A 17736-nucleotide genomic window follows, 5' to 3' on the forward strand; every position below is an offset into this window, starting at 1 on the left:
GAGCCTATAGAGGGCAGGAAAGTTTCATACCTGAGTGGATGCCAGGGGGAGGTGGGATCTATAGGAGCAAATCTAGTCCTTAATTCGGATCCTGTGGAATGTAAGCACCGCTTGGATCTTGCTAAAGCTGGATACCAACACTGTGTTTTAACAGTATTTTAATAGAAGAAAAAAAGTATGCTGAAATGAAACTTAAGTAGCTACAAGTATGGTTCTTGTTTATGTTTTGATTTGCTTACTTTTATAGTGTCTCTAAATAACTTCTTTGTTGGGCCCTCCATTTTTATGTTAAATGTGTGTTTGATTTCTCCATGAAGTCGCTCCATCTGGTGATTAGAGATGTTTAAAGTCTGGTAAAATGTTATTTTTTCATTCTGAAGGGAGTAACTTTCCTGAATATAGGTTTGTCCATGGTATAAACACACACACACACGCACACACACATCAGGTTAAACTCACAGTATTAGACAGACCAGAGATTCAGGCTTAAACAAAGGGTAACATTTATTTGCCCAGATTATGTGATTTTCAGAATAAAATGAGTTTTACCTGATGAAGAACGTGCTCAAGTGAATGACAGATTCTGTTTATTTGAACAAGTACTCGCATTGCCATTTGGGAAATGTAGCTACTTTTATTAGGAAAAGTAGAATGTGGACAATGTTTTTCATCATGTATCACGTCCTAGTCAAAAACAATATGACAGCTTTTTCAACAACATATGAGATCTGATGTCAACTGGAAATCTAGATTTGATGAAGAATCTCAGTTGAATTGGATACATTTTATGTACAAGCGTTGATTATGTTTCTGTTGATTACAGTGATTTCAAGATTTTTCTTGAATGCCTGAGTCATGAGATGGCTCCACATCATAGTCTGAGTTTGTCCCAGAGACTGGCCAAGTTATTTCTGGCTGTATGTATAGACCTGAAGGAATATGGCACCTGCCACGCCTTATCTCAAAAGACAGAGCTTTATCTACTGCATGTACCCATGAGATACTCATGTTTTTCCATTGCCTCAGTCTTTATGCTCGCCTGGAGACATGAAACTTCCAAAACTATATACTCACGGCTATATCAAGTCTTAGAATTATTACTAGTAAAACAACAGTAGCTGGGGACCCTAAAACTCTGTAAACATATGAGAAAATCTGAGGTCTTTCATCAGAAAGCTTACAATATAAATGAAAGATAGAAGAAAAGTATTCAAAAAGCAAACTGGAAAAATACAAGGTAAAATAGATAACATGGATGGAAGATAGTTATCCTAACAAAGGTAAATTTTGAAGAATGCTCAAAAAATGAGTTAAAATATAGTCGATTTTTGGATCTTATTTTAGCTTCTTTGCTAAAGGATATTCTGTATGAGCAATGGGAATTATAGCTCAAACAGATTATCTGAGGAACCTGACAAATGAGTTATGAATGTAATTCTAAATAAACTGATTAGCGAAAAAAGTATCCAGGAAGATGTTGGTCAATTAAAAGTACTTGCAAGCAACACATGTAATAATTTTTTAAAGGAATATTTATTTTCAGTTCAATTTAAACAACCCACTTGTAACACATACTAAAATCTTTAGGAAACATTCTAAGAAATTTCACGGATGAATTAAATGCATTTCAAATCTCAGATTAAAATACAGAATATGTTTGCATCATTCTGCATTTTATTATGTTGCTGCCTTTTGGTATGCTTTACATTAAAAATACATGACTGACACTCTTTATACCAGTAAGCCTTTTTATTGGAAAAAAAATAAAATAAATTATTGCATTAAACTACATTCCCAGGAATTCCTTGAATAACCTAAAAAAAAAGCCGCATTGCATGTACAATAGTGCAATTAACTTAGCTACTGTATAATATAAAACACTTTATACAGATAATACAAAACAAAATTACTAGTTTACATATTATACTAGCCAGAGTATTATCCAGTTTTAAATACAAACTTAACAGTTTTAAAATCAATGTGGTCAAAGGCATTTTTATGCAAATTTGAACAACAAATATGTTAAATGTATTCCAGAAGTGCCTCAGTTACCAAATAAAAAAAAATGAAAATTAAGAACTTTCATCCTCATGGAACTCCAAAAGCTTTTGTTATAAGAATTTTAGTGTGGGTGACCTATTTCCTTGTATTGTGCTAGAAGAATATACCATTGAGCTAAAAGAGGTTATTAACTCAAAATTTATATGTACCTGCCACCAGAATACTGTAACTTATAGTATAAATAAAATCAGAACTGAAGCATGGCTCCAACCATAAAGATCAATTATGCTTTTAATAATAATGATACATATATAAAGTACACTACTGATGAAAAATAAATATGGCAGCAAATACATCATCTCAGCTGTGCTGATGTTTTTATTACATTTCTCCAAGAAAATCTCTTTTGTGTACTAAGAACTATATTGGTCATTCCCTCTGTTGGTAGTCAGTGATTGCTCTTTTGCTATTGTGCTGTTTCTGTCACTTCTTAATCTCTCAGATTTTTTCCATCTACTTCTATCAAAATGATAATCCCCATTGCTTCAAGAATTAAATTAAATTTTTATTGTCTCTTCATTCGCCTTGTCAGATCATCCTTGTTGGTACATACAATGATGTATGGACATCTTATGATTTGGTTCCCATTTTATTGTGCATACAGTAAGAGTAATGTATTTGCTTCACATAAATGGTCCACTAAGTAGGATTCTGTTAAGTTCCAATTGATGAGGTTTCTTGCCATAGCAATTTCTGCAGTAGTAATTTTGCGTGTAAGAAAGAGTGATGAAAAATAAGCATGTATGTGTAAGATGGGATTTGTCTTTTTTCCTTTCTACTTTTTTCTCTCAATGTTATCCACTTAGGATTCAAGTGAACTAGTACAGACAATAAGAGCAGTTGGTTCATCTTGAATGGGATTGGATTTGTGCCTGCAAATTAAAAAAAATAAAATAAAATGTAGGGCTGGAAAAGCATATTATAGGTTGATATTAGCCCTGAAACTGTGATAGGGGCTGTTCAGTTCAATCAGCCTCAGAGCACAGGTTGACCTACTCCTTTTAAATGTACAATTCAAAGTGTTTCTACAGAGATATAACTTCAAGTGAACCACTAGAGAGGGAATTCAGCCTGAGGAATTGAGTAGTCATGTTCAGAGTCAATAAATTGTATTTGATGGAATAAGATTGTTTTTCAGAAAATGATACTTTGGAAGTACAGAAATTGTATGTATATTCAAATGTAATTTGGGGAATATTTTCAGCCAAAAATAAAAGGTGGGATTTTAAAACTATGGAAACATTTATTTTTTAGTATATTTTCAAAAGTAGTTTCTGACATCCTAACATCTGAAGTAATAATTTCAGTTGAAAAAGAACCCTGCAAATAAAATAGGAAAATTAAACAATGAAGAGAGGTAACTCAAGAAATATCATGAGCCCATTTTGTTAATGAAATGAATAAATCAACTGGGAATGCAATCAAAAGGCATTTGAGGACGTTGGTTTCTTCAGCATCTATTTTTCATAACAAAAAGTTTTACTTCTACTTGGTCTCCAGAGGGTTTTTTTCCTAACAATTTTTATTTGATGGCTAGAATATTAAGTAACCAATGAAGGAACCTTTAACTTTAAAAGTCGACTGCAAAGCAAGCAGTTGGTACTTGTAAATACGTTTGAAATGTTTGGCATAATAGTAGTTCAAGCTGAAAGAGTTGTTTTTAGAAATTAAAACACTTCCATTTTATTTCAGATCAACCTAGTTTGACTAAAATTAAGTTAGAATATTGGTCTGAAGTTGTATTTTAAATATTCAGCCTAATTTCAATTAGACTTCTCAGCTTCTTTAGGTAGCTCACCAAGAAGTTTTCAATGTGCTTTATATCACCTGTAAAATAGACATCAGCAACTGTGCGCTACATCATTGCAAAGGAATGGACATTATTTCCAATATTTCAAATCCAAATAAATAAGTATTTTTTGTCAGAGTCTTAACTCTCCAGTTATACTGGGAGACGGATCTTCAGTCTAACCATAATTGTGATCACAGTTTCTTGCTAAATGTCCCATGTTGAGTTAGAAACTTAAATTTTTTCAAAGTGTTCCATCCAAATAATCCTGAAGCCCTCACCTATTTCCAGACATGCAATTATTCCTTGAGATTTCAATCACACTTAACCCTTACGGTTAGGTAAACACATTCTTATATTAGAGATTCAGGGCTTCTATTTGTTAGTCCAGTCCTTGGGAAATCATGCTAGAAACTTGGCATGTTTGTTTAGATTCAGTATGACTTGCAATGATGAGAACCACAGCATAGTTGGCCATGAGACTTAACCTGAAGAGACACTTTATTCTCAAAATTATACTTCTGTATTTTTATGAATTTCAAAATGATATTATATGATCAGTTAATAGAGATGAAACTTTTTGTTGTTGTTGTTGTTTATTTGTTTATTCTTTAGGCAAGATTCTTCCACATGTCAGAGCTATGCTTGGCAAGAAAGATATACTATGGTGCTGGCCAGGAACCTCCAAGGTTCAAGGCCAACACTAGCTGCATTGGAACTTTGGGGTGTTGCACCTCACCCCTGACTTATCTTATGCTAAAGTCACAGCAGGCAATGTCAAAAAACTTGGCTTCATCACTTCACTTCTGCTGCCTTCTTGTATGCATGTCTGGGGGACAAAAGTAGCAATCTGCTTGTGCCAGCAAAGAGCCTTCTACACTAAGGGAGTATTTTTATCATGTACTTTTGGCTAGACTGCAGTCCCTTTACACTGTTAAAGCAACATACCTGTGATAAAATCATTAATGTACCATTTAGGTGGTACCAAGATAATCTTCCAGTATCAACTTATCACCCACCGCTGTTGAGGCTCTCAAACTTGTCTTGGCTAGGAGACAGAACCAGGTATTTGTGGTCCCACATGTTTTCTCTTTGGCTTATTCTGAAATACCTTAAACAGACCAAGTATTACACTGTCACATTTACATTCTCATGAGGTGTGTCAATATTGCACTGTTTTAAATTATGTTATTTTAAATCACTTGACATTGCTGACATTCTTGGTCCTTTTGTGCCTACGTGCTGTAGTCCTCCTCCTACTTACAGCCACAGACTTCAGTTCAGAACGTTCTTTCTAAACCTCCTGCAGGATGACATTAGCAGACCCCATCCTTCTTGTGACAGTATCACAAGACTTCAAAACTGCTTTTATGCTGTGATATGAGAACCAAATCAACATTCATATGCTGTCAGTCAGAATTTGGACTTCAAATTTACCATTGAGCTCTCAGCAAAAATGTATTTATTTTTTTTTTTCCTCAGGTATGTGATTAAACACTGAATTTTTTAATTTATTCTTTTATTTATTTTTATTTTTTTTCCTGGAGCCAAGGTGTAATCATTAGGGCTAGTTTAAATAGCTAGAAACACCAAAAACTTCTTTTATTGTAGGTAACTGTTGAGTCTGGCTAGAGCAAGAATGATGATGAGGATCTTGCCCCTGGAATAATGGATGAACTATGGCATTTGGATGTATAGCAGGAGGTGTGGCTGCATTCAGGTGTGGTGCAAATAAGGCTGGGATATATGCAGTATGTGGCAGTAGAGAGAAATTCAGTGGGGAAGGGTGAATAGGGGTGGTGGAGACCAAGTGCAGTGGGTGTCCTGTCAGCAGAGCAGGGTGGGTGGGAATGAGGGCTGGTGCTAAGGGGGAAAGTGATATAGGGGCAAAATGTGCCTGAGAGAGGGGATGGAGGTGTGCCAGGGAGAGATGGCTGCCATGGGGGTGTACAGATGCTGAGACAGCAAAACGTTGCAGCAGTGTATGGTGTATGGTGGTGACTGTTGCATGCTGCTGAACAGGGATGGCAGGAACTGCTGGTGTTGCAGAGAAGGCAGCTGGTCCTGGGGCAGGCAAAACTTGCAGGTGTTTTGCCAGGAGTTGTTTCTGCATATGCTGCTGGGCTTGCAGCTGCAGCAACCTGTATTTGTCTACTTCCTCTGGTGAGAACATTATAGGCTGCTGCATTAAAGGAGGGGAGATGGATTTACTGTACACTTCCAGGTTGTCTACTGTGTCATTGTACTTCTGCATAGCATTATCACAAAGAGAGTCTAAACTTCCTTCTGCCCGGTTTGAGTCCATGTTTACATCATGTAGTTCTTCTTTGGTTTCTGTTGAATTAGCAACAACAGAATATCTTTTAGAGGGAAAAGCACCAGGGAAATCATTTGGTACTGGGTCACAGCTCTGTATAAAGGGTTGTACTTCATTAATGAAGAGATTGGATTGTTCCTTTATTGCTGTGTTCCTTTTTATGCTTGGGTTCTGATAGCTTGTTCCTATCTGAACAATGTCTTTAAAAAGACAATGATCATAATCAGTACCTGTTGAAAGAGCAACATGGGTTATCTCTGAATCGTCACATTTGGTTTTTTTCACATTAATTTCCAACAAACTTCCACTTTGCCCTATGTCATTTTTACCAATGCTTAGCAGTTTCTCTGGCAAAGGTAACATTGCTGTGTCATCTACTGATGACGAAAACTGAAGTGCAAAGTGACTTTGTGACAGATCCTTCATTTCTCTACCAAACGTGTTTGCAAATCTCTCTGAATCGTGTGCTTGTTCCTGGATTTTCTTGGACTGCACCCTTTCTAACAGTAACTTTGCTGTCAGAGACTTTCTTCTTCCACATACATCTTTTGTTGAGGTTTCTGAAGAGCAGGTTGCAAAGGCTTTTGACTGGCTGTCTACATTCAGAGATTCGTTACTCACAATTTCAGCTTTTCCTGTGTTGATGTTAGAATCTCTACATGTGTCCTCTCTTGTTTTGTTCGCATAGTTGTCATATTCGTTTGAGAAAGACCCTGCACTGCTTTCTCTTGATATTCTGCTGCAAGATGATCGTTCACTGCTTCTTGAATCTGTGGTGGAAGAACTTTTGGGGTCATTGTAGCTTCTACTGTGCACTTTGCCAAAATGGCGGTGTCTACATCTGCTGTGTTTAGAACCATCTCTGTGCTGTAAAACTTTATGTCTTGAACACTTTTGATATTTAATTGTGCCCCTCTGTGTGCAGTTTCTACTTCTGTGACTTCTAGTATGGCAAAGATAATCCTTATCTGCATCATCAGAAGTGAAAATACTGTTGTGCTTTCTGTGTTTACATTTGTGCCTTTCAGCTGTCTTGGTTTTCCTTTTGCAACAAAAAAGCGAATGATTTCTGCTGTGATTGTTCAATGTGGGACTGGAGGAACTGCTCATGTAGCTACTTGTGCTGCTAACCGAAGTATCAGAATAGCTGGAAAGTCTGTCAAAGGAGGATTTTTGAGGAGATGGGAATCTCCAACATCTTGCGTAATTTTCATATCCTTCATTTTCTGAATGCCTGCTATTCAAACCAGATTTGCAACTAAGGAAACTTCCACCAGAATCCTTTCCACTGTCACTTATATCACTGCTGCAGCTGGCAAAATTCTGAATGGATCTGCAGCCATTTTGGGTTTCATGTTTTTCCTCAGAATAAATTAAATCACACTGTTCAGTTTTAGACTTTTTAATCCTGGCCATAAAAGCAGAGAATGAAATGCTTTCATTTCTTATGTTCTGTTTTTTTCTTTCACAGCTATGGAAATGATGCCTTAAAGATCTTTTCAGTGTTGTTCTGTGAAGACCTTTTTCTGCCATAGAATCTTTTTGTGAGACATCAAGGTAAGCAGGCACTTTGGGTATATTTTCATTCAAATAATCTGAAATGTATTTTTGACCATTTTTGTTCATCTCTTTCCCTATGTCTGACTTGGCTTTTTGTTTGGCCTTTCTTGGATTTAGGGAATCTTTCATCTTCTTTGGTTTCAATAACTGATTATCTTGTTCATTTGACGTTTGCTTGTGTTTTATTAAACCTGAGGCTTCATTTTCATCCATAGTCTTATTTGTAGAGTGCTCTTTACAGCCTTCTTTGCTTGTTTCATGCTGTTTACCATCTCTGTGATTTAAAGAGAGTCTGAAGTCAAAATACAGTGGATTACAGCCATATGAAATACAGGGCTCAGTTTTTGTAAACAAAAGTAATTCTGTTGGCCACTGCAGAGCAGTGCTGCCATCCTTACTCACTACATGGAGGAAAGGCAGTGCCTGGGGCTGAGCCTCTTTAACCACTGCCTCCCTTGGAAGATTTTCCATATTCCTATTTTTGATTTCTGAAGCCTCTAAAGACGTTTCTCCCTTTACCACCCTAGGACAGTCATTAATGTTGCTTGCACATGTCAGCTCAGGTGCTGGCTGTTGGGGGAGCTCAGAGAGGTGTGCGTTACTGTGCTTGTAGGTTTCTGACTGTATACAGATGCTGTGAGCTTGGTGTGAAGGTGAAATGAGAGTTTCCAACAATTGCTCAGACACATTCAGTTTGCTCTCTTGTTCTGTTTCTATTACTGAACCTGAAAAATCCAAATTTGAGAACTGCATTTTGACTTTGGAAAGTGAAGGATGAGCACTAACTTTTTCTTCTGTTTCTCTAACACTACATTTATCATTTCCTTTCAACATTTTAGGTTTCATAGCTCCATGATTTGATGCACTGTTATCCAAATTGGTTTGGTCTTGTGGAATTGGTGGCCCTTTATCTAGACTTGCTTTTACATCCTCTTCCAAATGTACACCAGAACGAAAACTCTCAAGATTTTGCTTTGTTTTATGGTTTGGGGATTCACTATAATCATTTCCTTCTTCAGAATTCTCACTGAAGACTGATGCTGAGGATTCAAGCTTCAAAGGGACTTTTTTAGAGAATGAGAAAGACACTCCTGCTCTTTGAGAAGCACTGGAACTGTTTGGGAACACTTGTGAAACTTGATTTCCAAGCACATGAAGTCTTTCAGTAGATGACTGGTGCCTGCTTATAAGCTGCTGTTTTTCCAGTATGCTGCTGGAGAAACTTTGTCCTGTACTTGTGGTGGTGCTTTGAGATTTGGTTGTGACCTTGCCACCTTTGTAGAGGAAGAATGCATCTGGTGATTGCTGCTTTTCCACAACTAATCTGGGGGTTTTAAGTGTTGGTCCACTTCCAGCAATACTGTAAGAAAACAAATTAAAACATGGTTGAATTAATTAAGTAACTAAACTAAAACAGAACTCACACTTGACAGTACCTGTCTGGTAAGGAATAGTGTTACTTGTAGGCACTTCCACTCATAACATCTGCAGAATCTCTCTTTAACAGAGAAGACAATATCCTGCTTGATTTGTGTGTCTGCATATGTATTTCTTTTCAATGAGCAAATTTTATTTTACCGTTATATTATTTCACAATAGATGATTTTGTGAAATGTTCAAGGCAATAGTAATACTATCTCCAAACATTGGTGGGGGAAAGGTCAAAAGGTGGAGTTCATCAGTATTAATGGAAACTTCAGCACTCTCATCACTACCGTTTGACTTTGTCATATTTTCTCCTCCCCTACTCTCTTTCAATTATTTTTCCTTCTTCCTCAAAAACTCAGATGTTAAATTTGTGGTTTACTTTTCTTGTACTTTAATAAAAAATAAAACAACCTATTCTAAGAAAGCTTAAAAAACATGGTTTAAAAAGCAATTGTTGATTTATTTTAATAGATGACTAGCTGAATTGAATTATTGGAGTAACTTCTGTTTTGTGTGTATGTGCGTGTTTTTTTGTTTGTTTGTTTTTCCATTAGAGATGTATACAGCCATCAGATGAATGTTTATTGTGCTTTTATTATTTAAACATGCATTTCATTAGTTACATTATCTACATGTGCTCTCAAAGCAATACTACAATATACTTTCATGAAAAAAAAAAAAAAAGGTTAAAAAAATGGAACCAGCATCAGTAAACAAGGTGATTAAAAAATATGAAATATTTTAATCAAATTTGAGTAAGTTGCAATTTCCAGATCTCCATAGAAGTTATAAATAGTCTGGCATGTTTTAGATATGCTGTAAAAAAGCATTGATCTCCAGCAGTGGGAGTAACATAAAGACTCCCTGGGGTAGGTTCACCTCAGAATATGAGATTATGCATGCGTTTCTGAAAATAAATTTGCATTTGCCACAAATTTAGCATCAGGGAATACAAATCCATCTCCATTTGTAGATCAAGAAGAAATTCTGTCTCGTACAAAGTTAATAAAGAGATCCTTTGCAATGTCCCCTTGGAATAGCAAAGTAAAGGAATTTTTTCAAATTTTATGTGCACCAGATTAACAGTAATTTTGTTGTCAAATTTTATTAGCATGTTTTAAGGAACTCTGTTGGAATGTGAGGCACATTACCTGGGGACAATAACAGTTGTTTGCATGTGCAGATTTCTTGGGAAGACTGACTTCTCTCTTGTCTGAACAACCAGGTGTGTGACCATTCATCCAAGATCATGTCTTGGCTGTCCCCGGCCCATCTATCATTGCCAATAGGAAGAACAAACACTGTCTTTCCAGGCTCTCTGTAATCAGTTTTAGACTCCTAGTTTTTTCTATAAGCAGACCTGGTTCCCCTCCTGTTTCATTTAGACCTTCCTATTACTACTGACCTTATCAGTCTATCTGAAACTACATCTTCAGATAAACAGACATAAAGGCAACTTCCCTCAGGCTGCTACTTTTCTTTCCATAGACTTGTATGAAAATGGAGTTGCAACCATAAAAGTGATGCATTAGCAATAAACTGTTATATTTCAGCTGAAATTTCAAAAGCAATTACATTGGCCAAAATGAGTGTATAATAAACACTGAATTTTATTATTTCTAAGGTACTGTAAGCTTGATATGAATTTAAAAGAATGCTAGTTTAATTATCTACTTAACCCATTATGGATATAGATTAATGTAAGTAATTGGTCTGGTAGAAATCTACTCTACTGAAGCATTCAGTATCATTAAACAAAGAAGATTTCTCAAATGTGAAGCTTTATTAGTGTAAACTTCATGCTGTATCATGGTATTCATCAATAGAACTAACACTACTGGGTTAATTAACTAAGTTAATTGCTTGTTTTTCATTTGTATGATGATAGTTCCATGAGTCTACAGAAAAAACAGTGATAATATTCTCAATATACAGCAAGTAATGAAAATGATTCACAGACTAGGCACATATTTGCTAAAAAGTGTTTTTCCTCTCATGTTAACTTACTATAAAATGATAAGACAGTAATACTTATCTACTTAGGTCAGTTTTAATAAAATAAAATGGTGATATAAAATCATCTTCAAACCACTCAGTTCAGAAGAGATTAGATTAACTGATTACAGGAGGGTGAAACACAAGCCCTCAAATTGCAAGTAACTAATTCAGGGACTTTCAATTTTATGGTTTGTGGAACATTAGGAGTTGGGGACAGCTGAAAACAGGTTGCAATAAATGCATTGCTTGTCCATTAGAGAGTAAAGGAGTAAAAATTTGAAGATTTCTTCTGGGATTGAGGAAAGTGGATATTAAAATGTAGTATAAATTTTAAATACTTGCCATCCTGACTGTTTCCGTAACTCTGCGAGCTGGTGGAGCCGCTTGAGTGCTTTTTCCTGTTTCTTTTCATCTTTCCATGACTTTGAAGCCACATTTCGAGCAAATTCCCTTTGTTTTAAATCTTTCAATCTCTGTTTGAAAAGAGCAAAAAGGGAAGGGATTAAATACGTGAACAGTGAGTGAATTACCTCTTACTCAGCTTGCTTTTGGTGAAGTTAGTATACAAATGGACAGTAGGAATATCCTTAAAATGTTATCATCCTAAGAAGAGATTGAAAATAATGTTATTTTGGCTTAACAAAATGATTATGTTTGGGCCATCACTACTCATCTCATTTATAACCTTATATAAAGAAATACTTTGTTGATACAGATTTTAATACTGAAATACATTTTGTCTCATGCATGCACACATCTTCTGTTGCATACAAATACATACATAAAACCAGCATTTAATTCATTTAGAAGTTTTCAATCAAATCCAGTCAGTGGAATTTAATCCATATACTGGAACAAAGATGAGCTTTTGAGTATAATAGAATGTATACATCTCTAGACTTGTGCACATATGGGTGTGTGTGTCTCTGCACTGGTTTTGCAGCTTTTAATGACATTTGTTACCCAAAGGAAAGAACTACTCTCTGAAAGATTTCATCATAAAGCTCTTTTATGGTTATATTCAGAATTTTTCTGAATCATCTCGTACATCTATAAACCAGATGAAAGAAAGATTATTTGCATGTATTTCTTTATTACATGGTTTCCTGGTGCTGATGGAACAAGTAAAGAAGACACAAAACAGAAAGTGAAGTGTCAAAAATATCCTCTTGAGAAAAGTGGTGCTATCTTGTCTTTGAGTTCACTGTGCTCTCCAGGACTCATTGAGTTGTTCATGATCTTATAACCCTGGAACATGCAGTTCCTGTTAAGGTCCATGTTTCAATGCTCTATAGCAGAAATTCCTTGCTCCACTCATACCTCCAATACTGTGGTGCTCAGGGAAGGGAGGCTGAATGTCAGAAGTGAGCTCTTGAGCAGTCAGCCACATCTCCCAGCTAGAACCCTTGAGGACCTGGATAGAGATGTGAACCCCTGGGAGTAGCAAGGCCCCACAGGAGTATCTGGATAGGCTGGATCAATGGTCCTTGGAACAAAATGATTGCTCCACCATTTACATCTTTCTCCTTTTCCCCCTCCCTGTCCACTTGCAGCTTGTTCTGCTTTTCACACAGCTCTGAGTTCTCACAAGTGCATTGCCTCCAGTTTATGTTATAGTAGATTAGAACATGAGACAACATTAGATTTGATCAAAGAAAGAAATTTGGTTTTAGTAATATATTAAAGCCAAAGCTATAAAGTAAATCAGAGAATCTTTCCAGAAGATATCCACACCTTCTGTCACCTTTCATATCTACACGAGTGTTAAGATATTTAAGGAGTAAAGATTCTAATCTCCATGAAATAAATAAATAAATAAATAAAAATAACCAATACAAGGAGCCTTGAGCCTTATTAGTATCTTTCATGTGAAAAAATAGAGCAAAGAAATACATTTAAGAAATGTCCGTTAGCGATGCTTGCTGTGTTTTAGCTGTCACCATGAGCTGTTCTGTACCGCACGTAAAGCATTCATGAGGAAAAACAGAAACAGTTACTACCTGTCAAGGAAACAGAACAATGTGAAAGCTAGTACTATGGAGTGCGGGTATTGCAAAGCAATGCCATTCCACTTCTCTGACAGTTAGGATGATAATCAACAAAGCAAATGCACCAATGCTAAGAATAGAAGTCCTAGTGGTATTTTTTTCTCTCTAATGGCGTATAGCATGTGTCAAGGAAGAAAAGAATATAAAAAATATAGGTAAGCATAGCTATGAACTCATCAGTTGGAGATGAAATCCAAGAAATCAAAAGTAACTGCAGTCTGAGAAGAGAAGGGTCTCTCCCTGTACATGCCCTCATCAGAACAAAGGAGCTTCACTGCCAGAGCTCCAGTTAGGAACTGTAATGAAATTTGTCATTATGTTGGACAGACAATGGGACTGCCCACTGAACCTGCAAAAGCCACCGTTTTCCTCTCTAATAACCTGTGCCACACTCCTTACAGGCGCACAAATATCTTTCACAGGTGGTGAACAAAAGCGTGTGACTGAGCTGGTATCTGAATGACAGCCCCTAAGCTCAGCAGGTGTGCCTGCAAATTAACATAGCTTTACATGGTAATTGCATTCTCCATGTAATAAGGTACTTAACCGGGCATCCAAATACAGGCACGTGTCATAAAATATGATTTATCTAATTGCAACGGTGTGTTCTGTCCTTCACCTGCTACAAATTTCATTGCCATGGAATTATATTTCAGTTTCAGACTCCTTTCTCTGTTTTTCATGTAAATGTGCATATGGACACTGCAATATCTAAAAGTAAGACTTTTTTTTTTTTTTTTTTTTTTTTTGATAAAAACCCACACAGCATATTAAAAGACCACAAAGTAATACTCTGTTTTTTAGAGTGACTTGCTTATATAATTGGGTCTGAGTCATGTTGGCTCATCTATCTAAGTCCCCCTCAAAAATTGCTGAATATGTTTTTTTCCTCCTCATCTCCTGTATGATTCATCAGCAGATTCAAATTTGTCAATGGAGTTCCATCTTCACTACCTACCTTTGCTAGATGCATTGCTAACCATATGCTCTACCCACACTCCAGCAATTTCTGCAAATTCTTAATTTACCTATTTATTTATTTTTAATTGTTGCTTCATTGTGGCCAGTATACCTGTAACATACTCATCACTGGCTGAAACTGTACTGAGTTTACTTTCTTTCCAGAGTTATGACCCCGATTGCTCTTCCTCCATGTGAATGGGAGAATTTTTATGCACTGCCATTCATCCGATCAAATTTGGATGCCTGTGGCAGTTTCTCAGCTTTTCTAACAGCTACTGAAGAAAAATAAGCCCTTTTAGGGACATAATCACCTCATCTTAAAGCACCTGTCTAAAACAAGTGGGATAAAATGAGATGTAAAAGTGACTCCTTCTTTTCAATGGATGCAGATGGCATTAATGGTGACTATCTCAGACAAATAGCTTTTGATAGACACAGGAAGACTGTGCTGTTGGTGTATTGTCATCGCTACGGATAGTATTCATGTCTACAAGTTCAGTAAAGAACTATGCTTTAATAATATACCTTTGGCATATATAAAAGACAGTCAAGAAAGATGGTTGGTTCTTTAATACAAACCATTGACAAGGTAAGGATTTTATAATCTGCATTTCTAAGTGTTTAATTTGATAGGGGATACACAGAAAAAAAATTGAAGAGCATGTGGTCATTAAACAGCGAGAATACATTGAGAAGCATAAAGAAGTTGTACTTGTTCTCTCATTCCTGATTTCTTAGCCATTTCCTTGCCAGATTTTTTCAGACCTCTTTCTCAAGGAGATTTTTGGCTTCAAGAACCTTTTTTATCATTTCTCTCATGTACTTTCTCACAATTTGAGGACCAGAGGGAACAGACTGGGGAGAACTTCTCCTTTTTAGAATTGTGCTAGAGGTCAGGTTGAATTTCTTATAGAGATGTATGTGGAATTCGCAGAATCCTTCTACTTCAGCTATTGGAGCAAATAGGTGTCGCTGCAAGTACGTTTAGAAAAATCCTGTTCTTCTTCACGATGGTGTAACTACTTTGATTTAAATAGAAAGCAGCTTTGGAAGAAATTTGTTAAAATCTCACTCATTAAATCAGAAAATGTCAGGTCAGTGTGAGTTACGTGACTTTTTCCACTTACATACAGGTTTTTTTCAGAATAGCATTCACACTCAATGCATCCCACAAGATATTCTTTACTAGAAAGCACTGGAACCCCAGATAAAAATGTATTATGCCCTTCTGGTTACTTCAGTCAGCATCAGGTATATGTGGTCTGTCACGTGCAAATAGCATTTTTCGAATCTTAAGTCCGTAAAATAACATATGTGTTTGAGTGCATGACTGGCTTCACTTCGTTGAAAAGCACCTTGAGTTCTAATCAAATTCACCATAGAAGGGTCAAATGAGAAAAAGGATGGAATATGATTTTAAGTAATTACTCTCTTGCCTGTAACCCTAGCATTGGAGCCAAGTACATTATTTGTAAATTGAATTTATGCTGCAAACCATAACATGAGAATGATAGAGTTCATGGCTGATGCTTACAGTATTAGTCTCCAAGTGAATAAGAGGAAACAGAAGTGAAGGAATTTGATTTGCTATGGTAAACTCCTAAAAATAAATGCAAAAGACTATTAGATACAAGAATTTACACTGAGATATGAAACTCAAAAATTGCCTGAGAAATTTTCATATATTTTACAATTAATTACTTACAGATCACTTTGAAGTGTGTGATAATGACCATTTTTTGGAGTAGATTTTATTATAGCCAGTCTTGACAGGTTCAATATTTTTAGCAGGAGTGAATGGGAAAATTGTTGATTTGGGGAATGAAATGACAGCACAGGTGGAAAAAATTTTATCCCTAGATTTGCCCTGCAGAATCCAAACATCAGTGAGTAAATTTTTGATCACAGATCCAATTAAAAGGAGAAATTACAAGTAGGCGTTTGGAGAGCTTATTTTCATGTTTCTTCGTAGAAGCTGTCCCTAAATCTTTATAAAAGGATCTGATATTTTGCAATGGATCTTGGTGCCAGAAAGCAAAAAGACCTAGTGCTTACCTGTGTCTTTTCTTTTTTGTTTGTTTGGGGTTTTTTTTGTTTGTTTTTTTTTTTTTTTTTGTGGGAGCTTCTTACTGTTCAGCCATATCTGCAAATATTCTTTCTAATTGTACTGATTTCATCCACTTCCTGGATTATGAGTTTGAGCTACTGTAATTCGGGGCACATTTGTATGGCACTTGAGAAATTACTAAGTACAGTTAAAACAGATGGATTTCAGGGGGCCATTTCCTCATGGGAGAGGACAGAACAGGCACTGTGGCAGCAATTCATTCATTTGAAGGCCTGAGCTATTTGCAGGTTCAGCATATGCTCTGCTTGACCACCCACATTTATATCATTTCCAATGAATTTGTTGTCACATGCTCCAGCAAGCTGGCTGGGTACTGTACGATTTGATTAGATACATTCACTACCATTTTGGAACACAGAGTAATTTACCTTCTAAAAGTAACATGTTTCACAGATAAGATTCTTGTTACAGGACTGTTTCTTCACTGTATGTTCATGCACAGCCTGCCTCATCTGTGTCTCTGGTGCTGATTCTTAGCCACAGAAAAACAACAGCTTATTGTTTTTATCTTTTTCTTTCTCATGTAAGTAGCTCAAAGAGAAAAACAAAGAAACAAACAAAACCCCCAAAAAACAACAACCCCATAACCAAACCTGGTATTACAGATGCCACAAAAGAATTTATCCTATCAAAACTTTCAGTACTTGTCAGCGTACTTTAAAAATGCTTCAGCCTTCTCCACATCTTTTTGAAGCCTGCCTCACTGTTTAATTTTTCCTTATTCTAATTGTGGCAGTGAAATTCCAAATCACCAGTTTCAGTTATTCAAGAATTCAAAAGGCAGTTCAAATGAATGGCCACAAAATTCCTTCAGTGTTGTCATCAGACTTTCAGAGTCACAAAAATCTCAGAAATCTTATGAAACACATCCTTTTACCATGCTAATATTTTCCAAATAAAGAAATGAAGGCAAAGAGAAATGGAGTAATTTATGAGAAGAACAAGGAGGAGGTCAAATCAGCACCCACAAATGTACAATTAATTAGCACACCTCACTTGTTACCAGCCTATTGAAGCAAGAGGAAAGATGACATCTAAATTAAACCTAAATTTGATTTACCTTTATCATCTGTAGATTCTCAGCAACCATGATAGTGATGAGGGTACTAGGATAAAGCATGAAATAAATTCATACCAAAACATTTTGCTGTGCCTATAGTTTACCTAAAGGAAAGATGAATCAGCAGGCCACTACAGAGTGGCTCTGGACTGCTGTGCTAGAGAACAAGCTCATCACCAAAAGGAGTCACTTTAATATGTACTTGAGATAGTTGCAGTGTTTGTGACAGGAACTTTTAACTGTACTTCAGATGAAAATTTATTCTGTCAGGGCGAAGAGTGAAAAATCCTATATGCATGAAGGATATTAAAACTAGATATAAGCAGAAGCATCATCAAATGCTTCAAGGAAGTAGAATATTGCTTTTTCTAATAGGAAGTAATA

General features: G+C 36.2%; 1 protein-coding gene across 3 annotated transcripts in view; it reads right to left on the minus strand.

Annotated features, from left to right (window-relative positions):
* Positions 1-1529: 1529 nt before the first annotated feature.
* The window catches only part of ZNF804B (zinc finger protein 804B), a 206427-nt gene continuing 190220 nt past the window's right edge, over positions 1530-17736 (minus strand). For 2 of the 3 annotated variants that reach the window (XM_072330027.1, XM_072330026.1), the window contains exons 3-4: positions 11496-11626; positions 1530-9087 (exon numbers count right to left, since the gene is read on the minus strand). In XM_072330027.1, coding sequence (XP_072186128.1) covers positions 5418-9087; positions 11496-11626 — 3801 coding nt within the window. In that variant the 3' untranslated portion in view covers positions 1530-5417. Of the gene's footprint in view, positions 9088-11491; positions 11627-17736 lie in introns of all 3 variants that reach the window. The other variant, XM_072330029.1, reaches the window with a different exon arrangement.

Source organism: Excalfactoria chinensis, chromosome 2, assembly GCF_039878825.1.
Source record: "Excalfactoria chinensis isolate bCotChi1 chromosome 2, bCotChi1.hap2, whole genome shotgun sequence".
Taxonomy (NCBI): Eukaryota; Metazoa; Chordata; class Aves; order Galliformes; family Phasianidae; genus Excalfactoria; species Excalfactoria chinensis.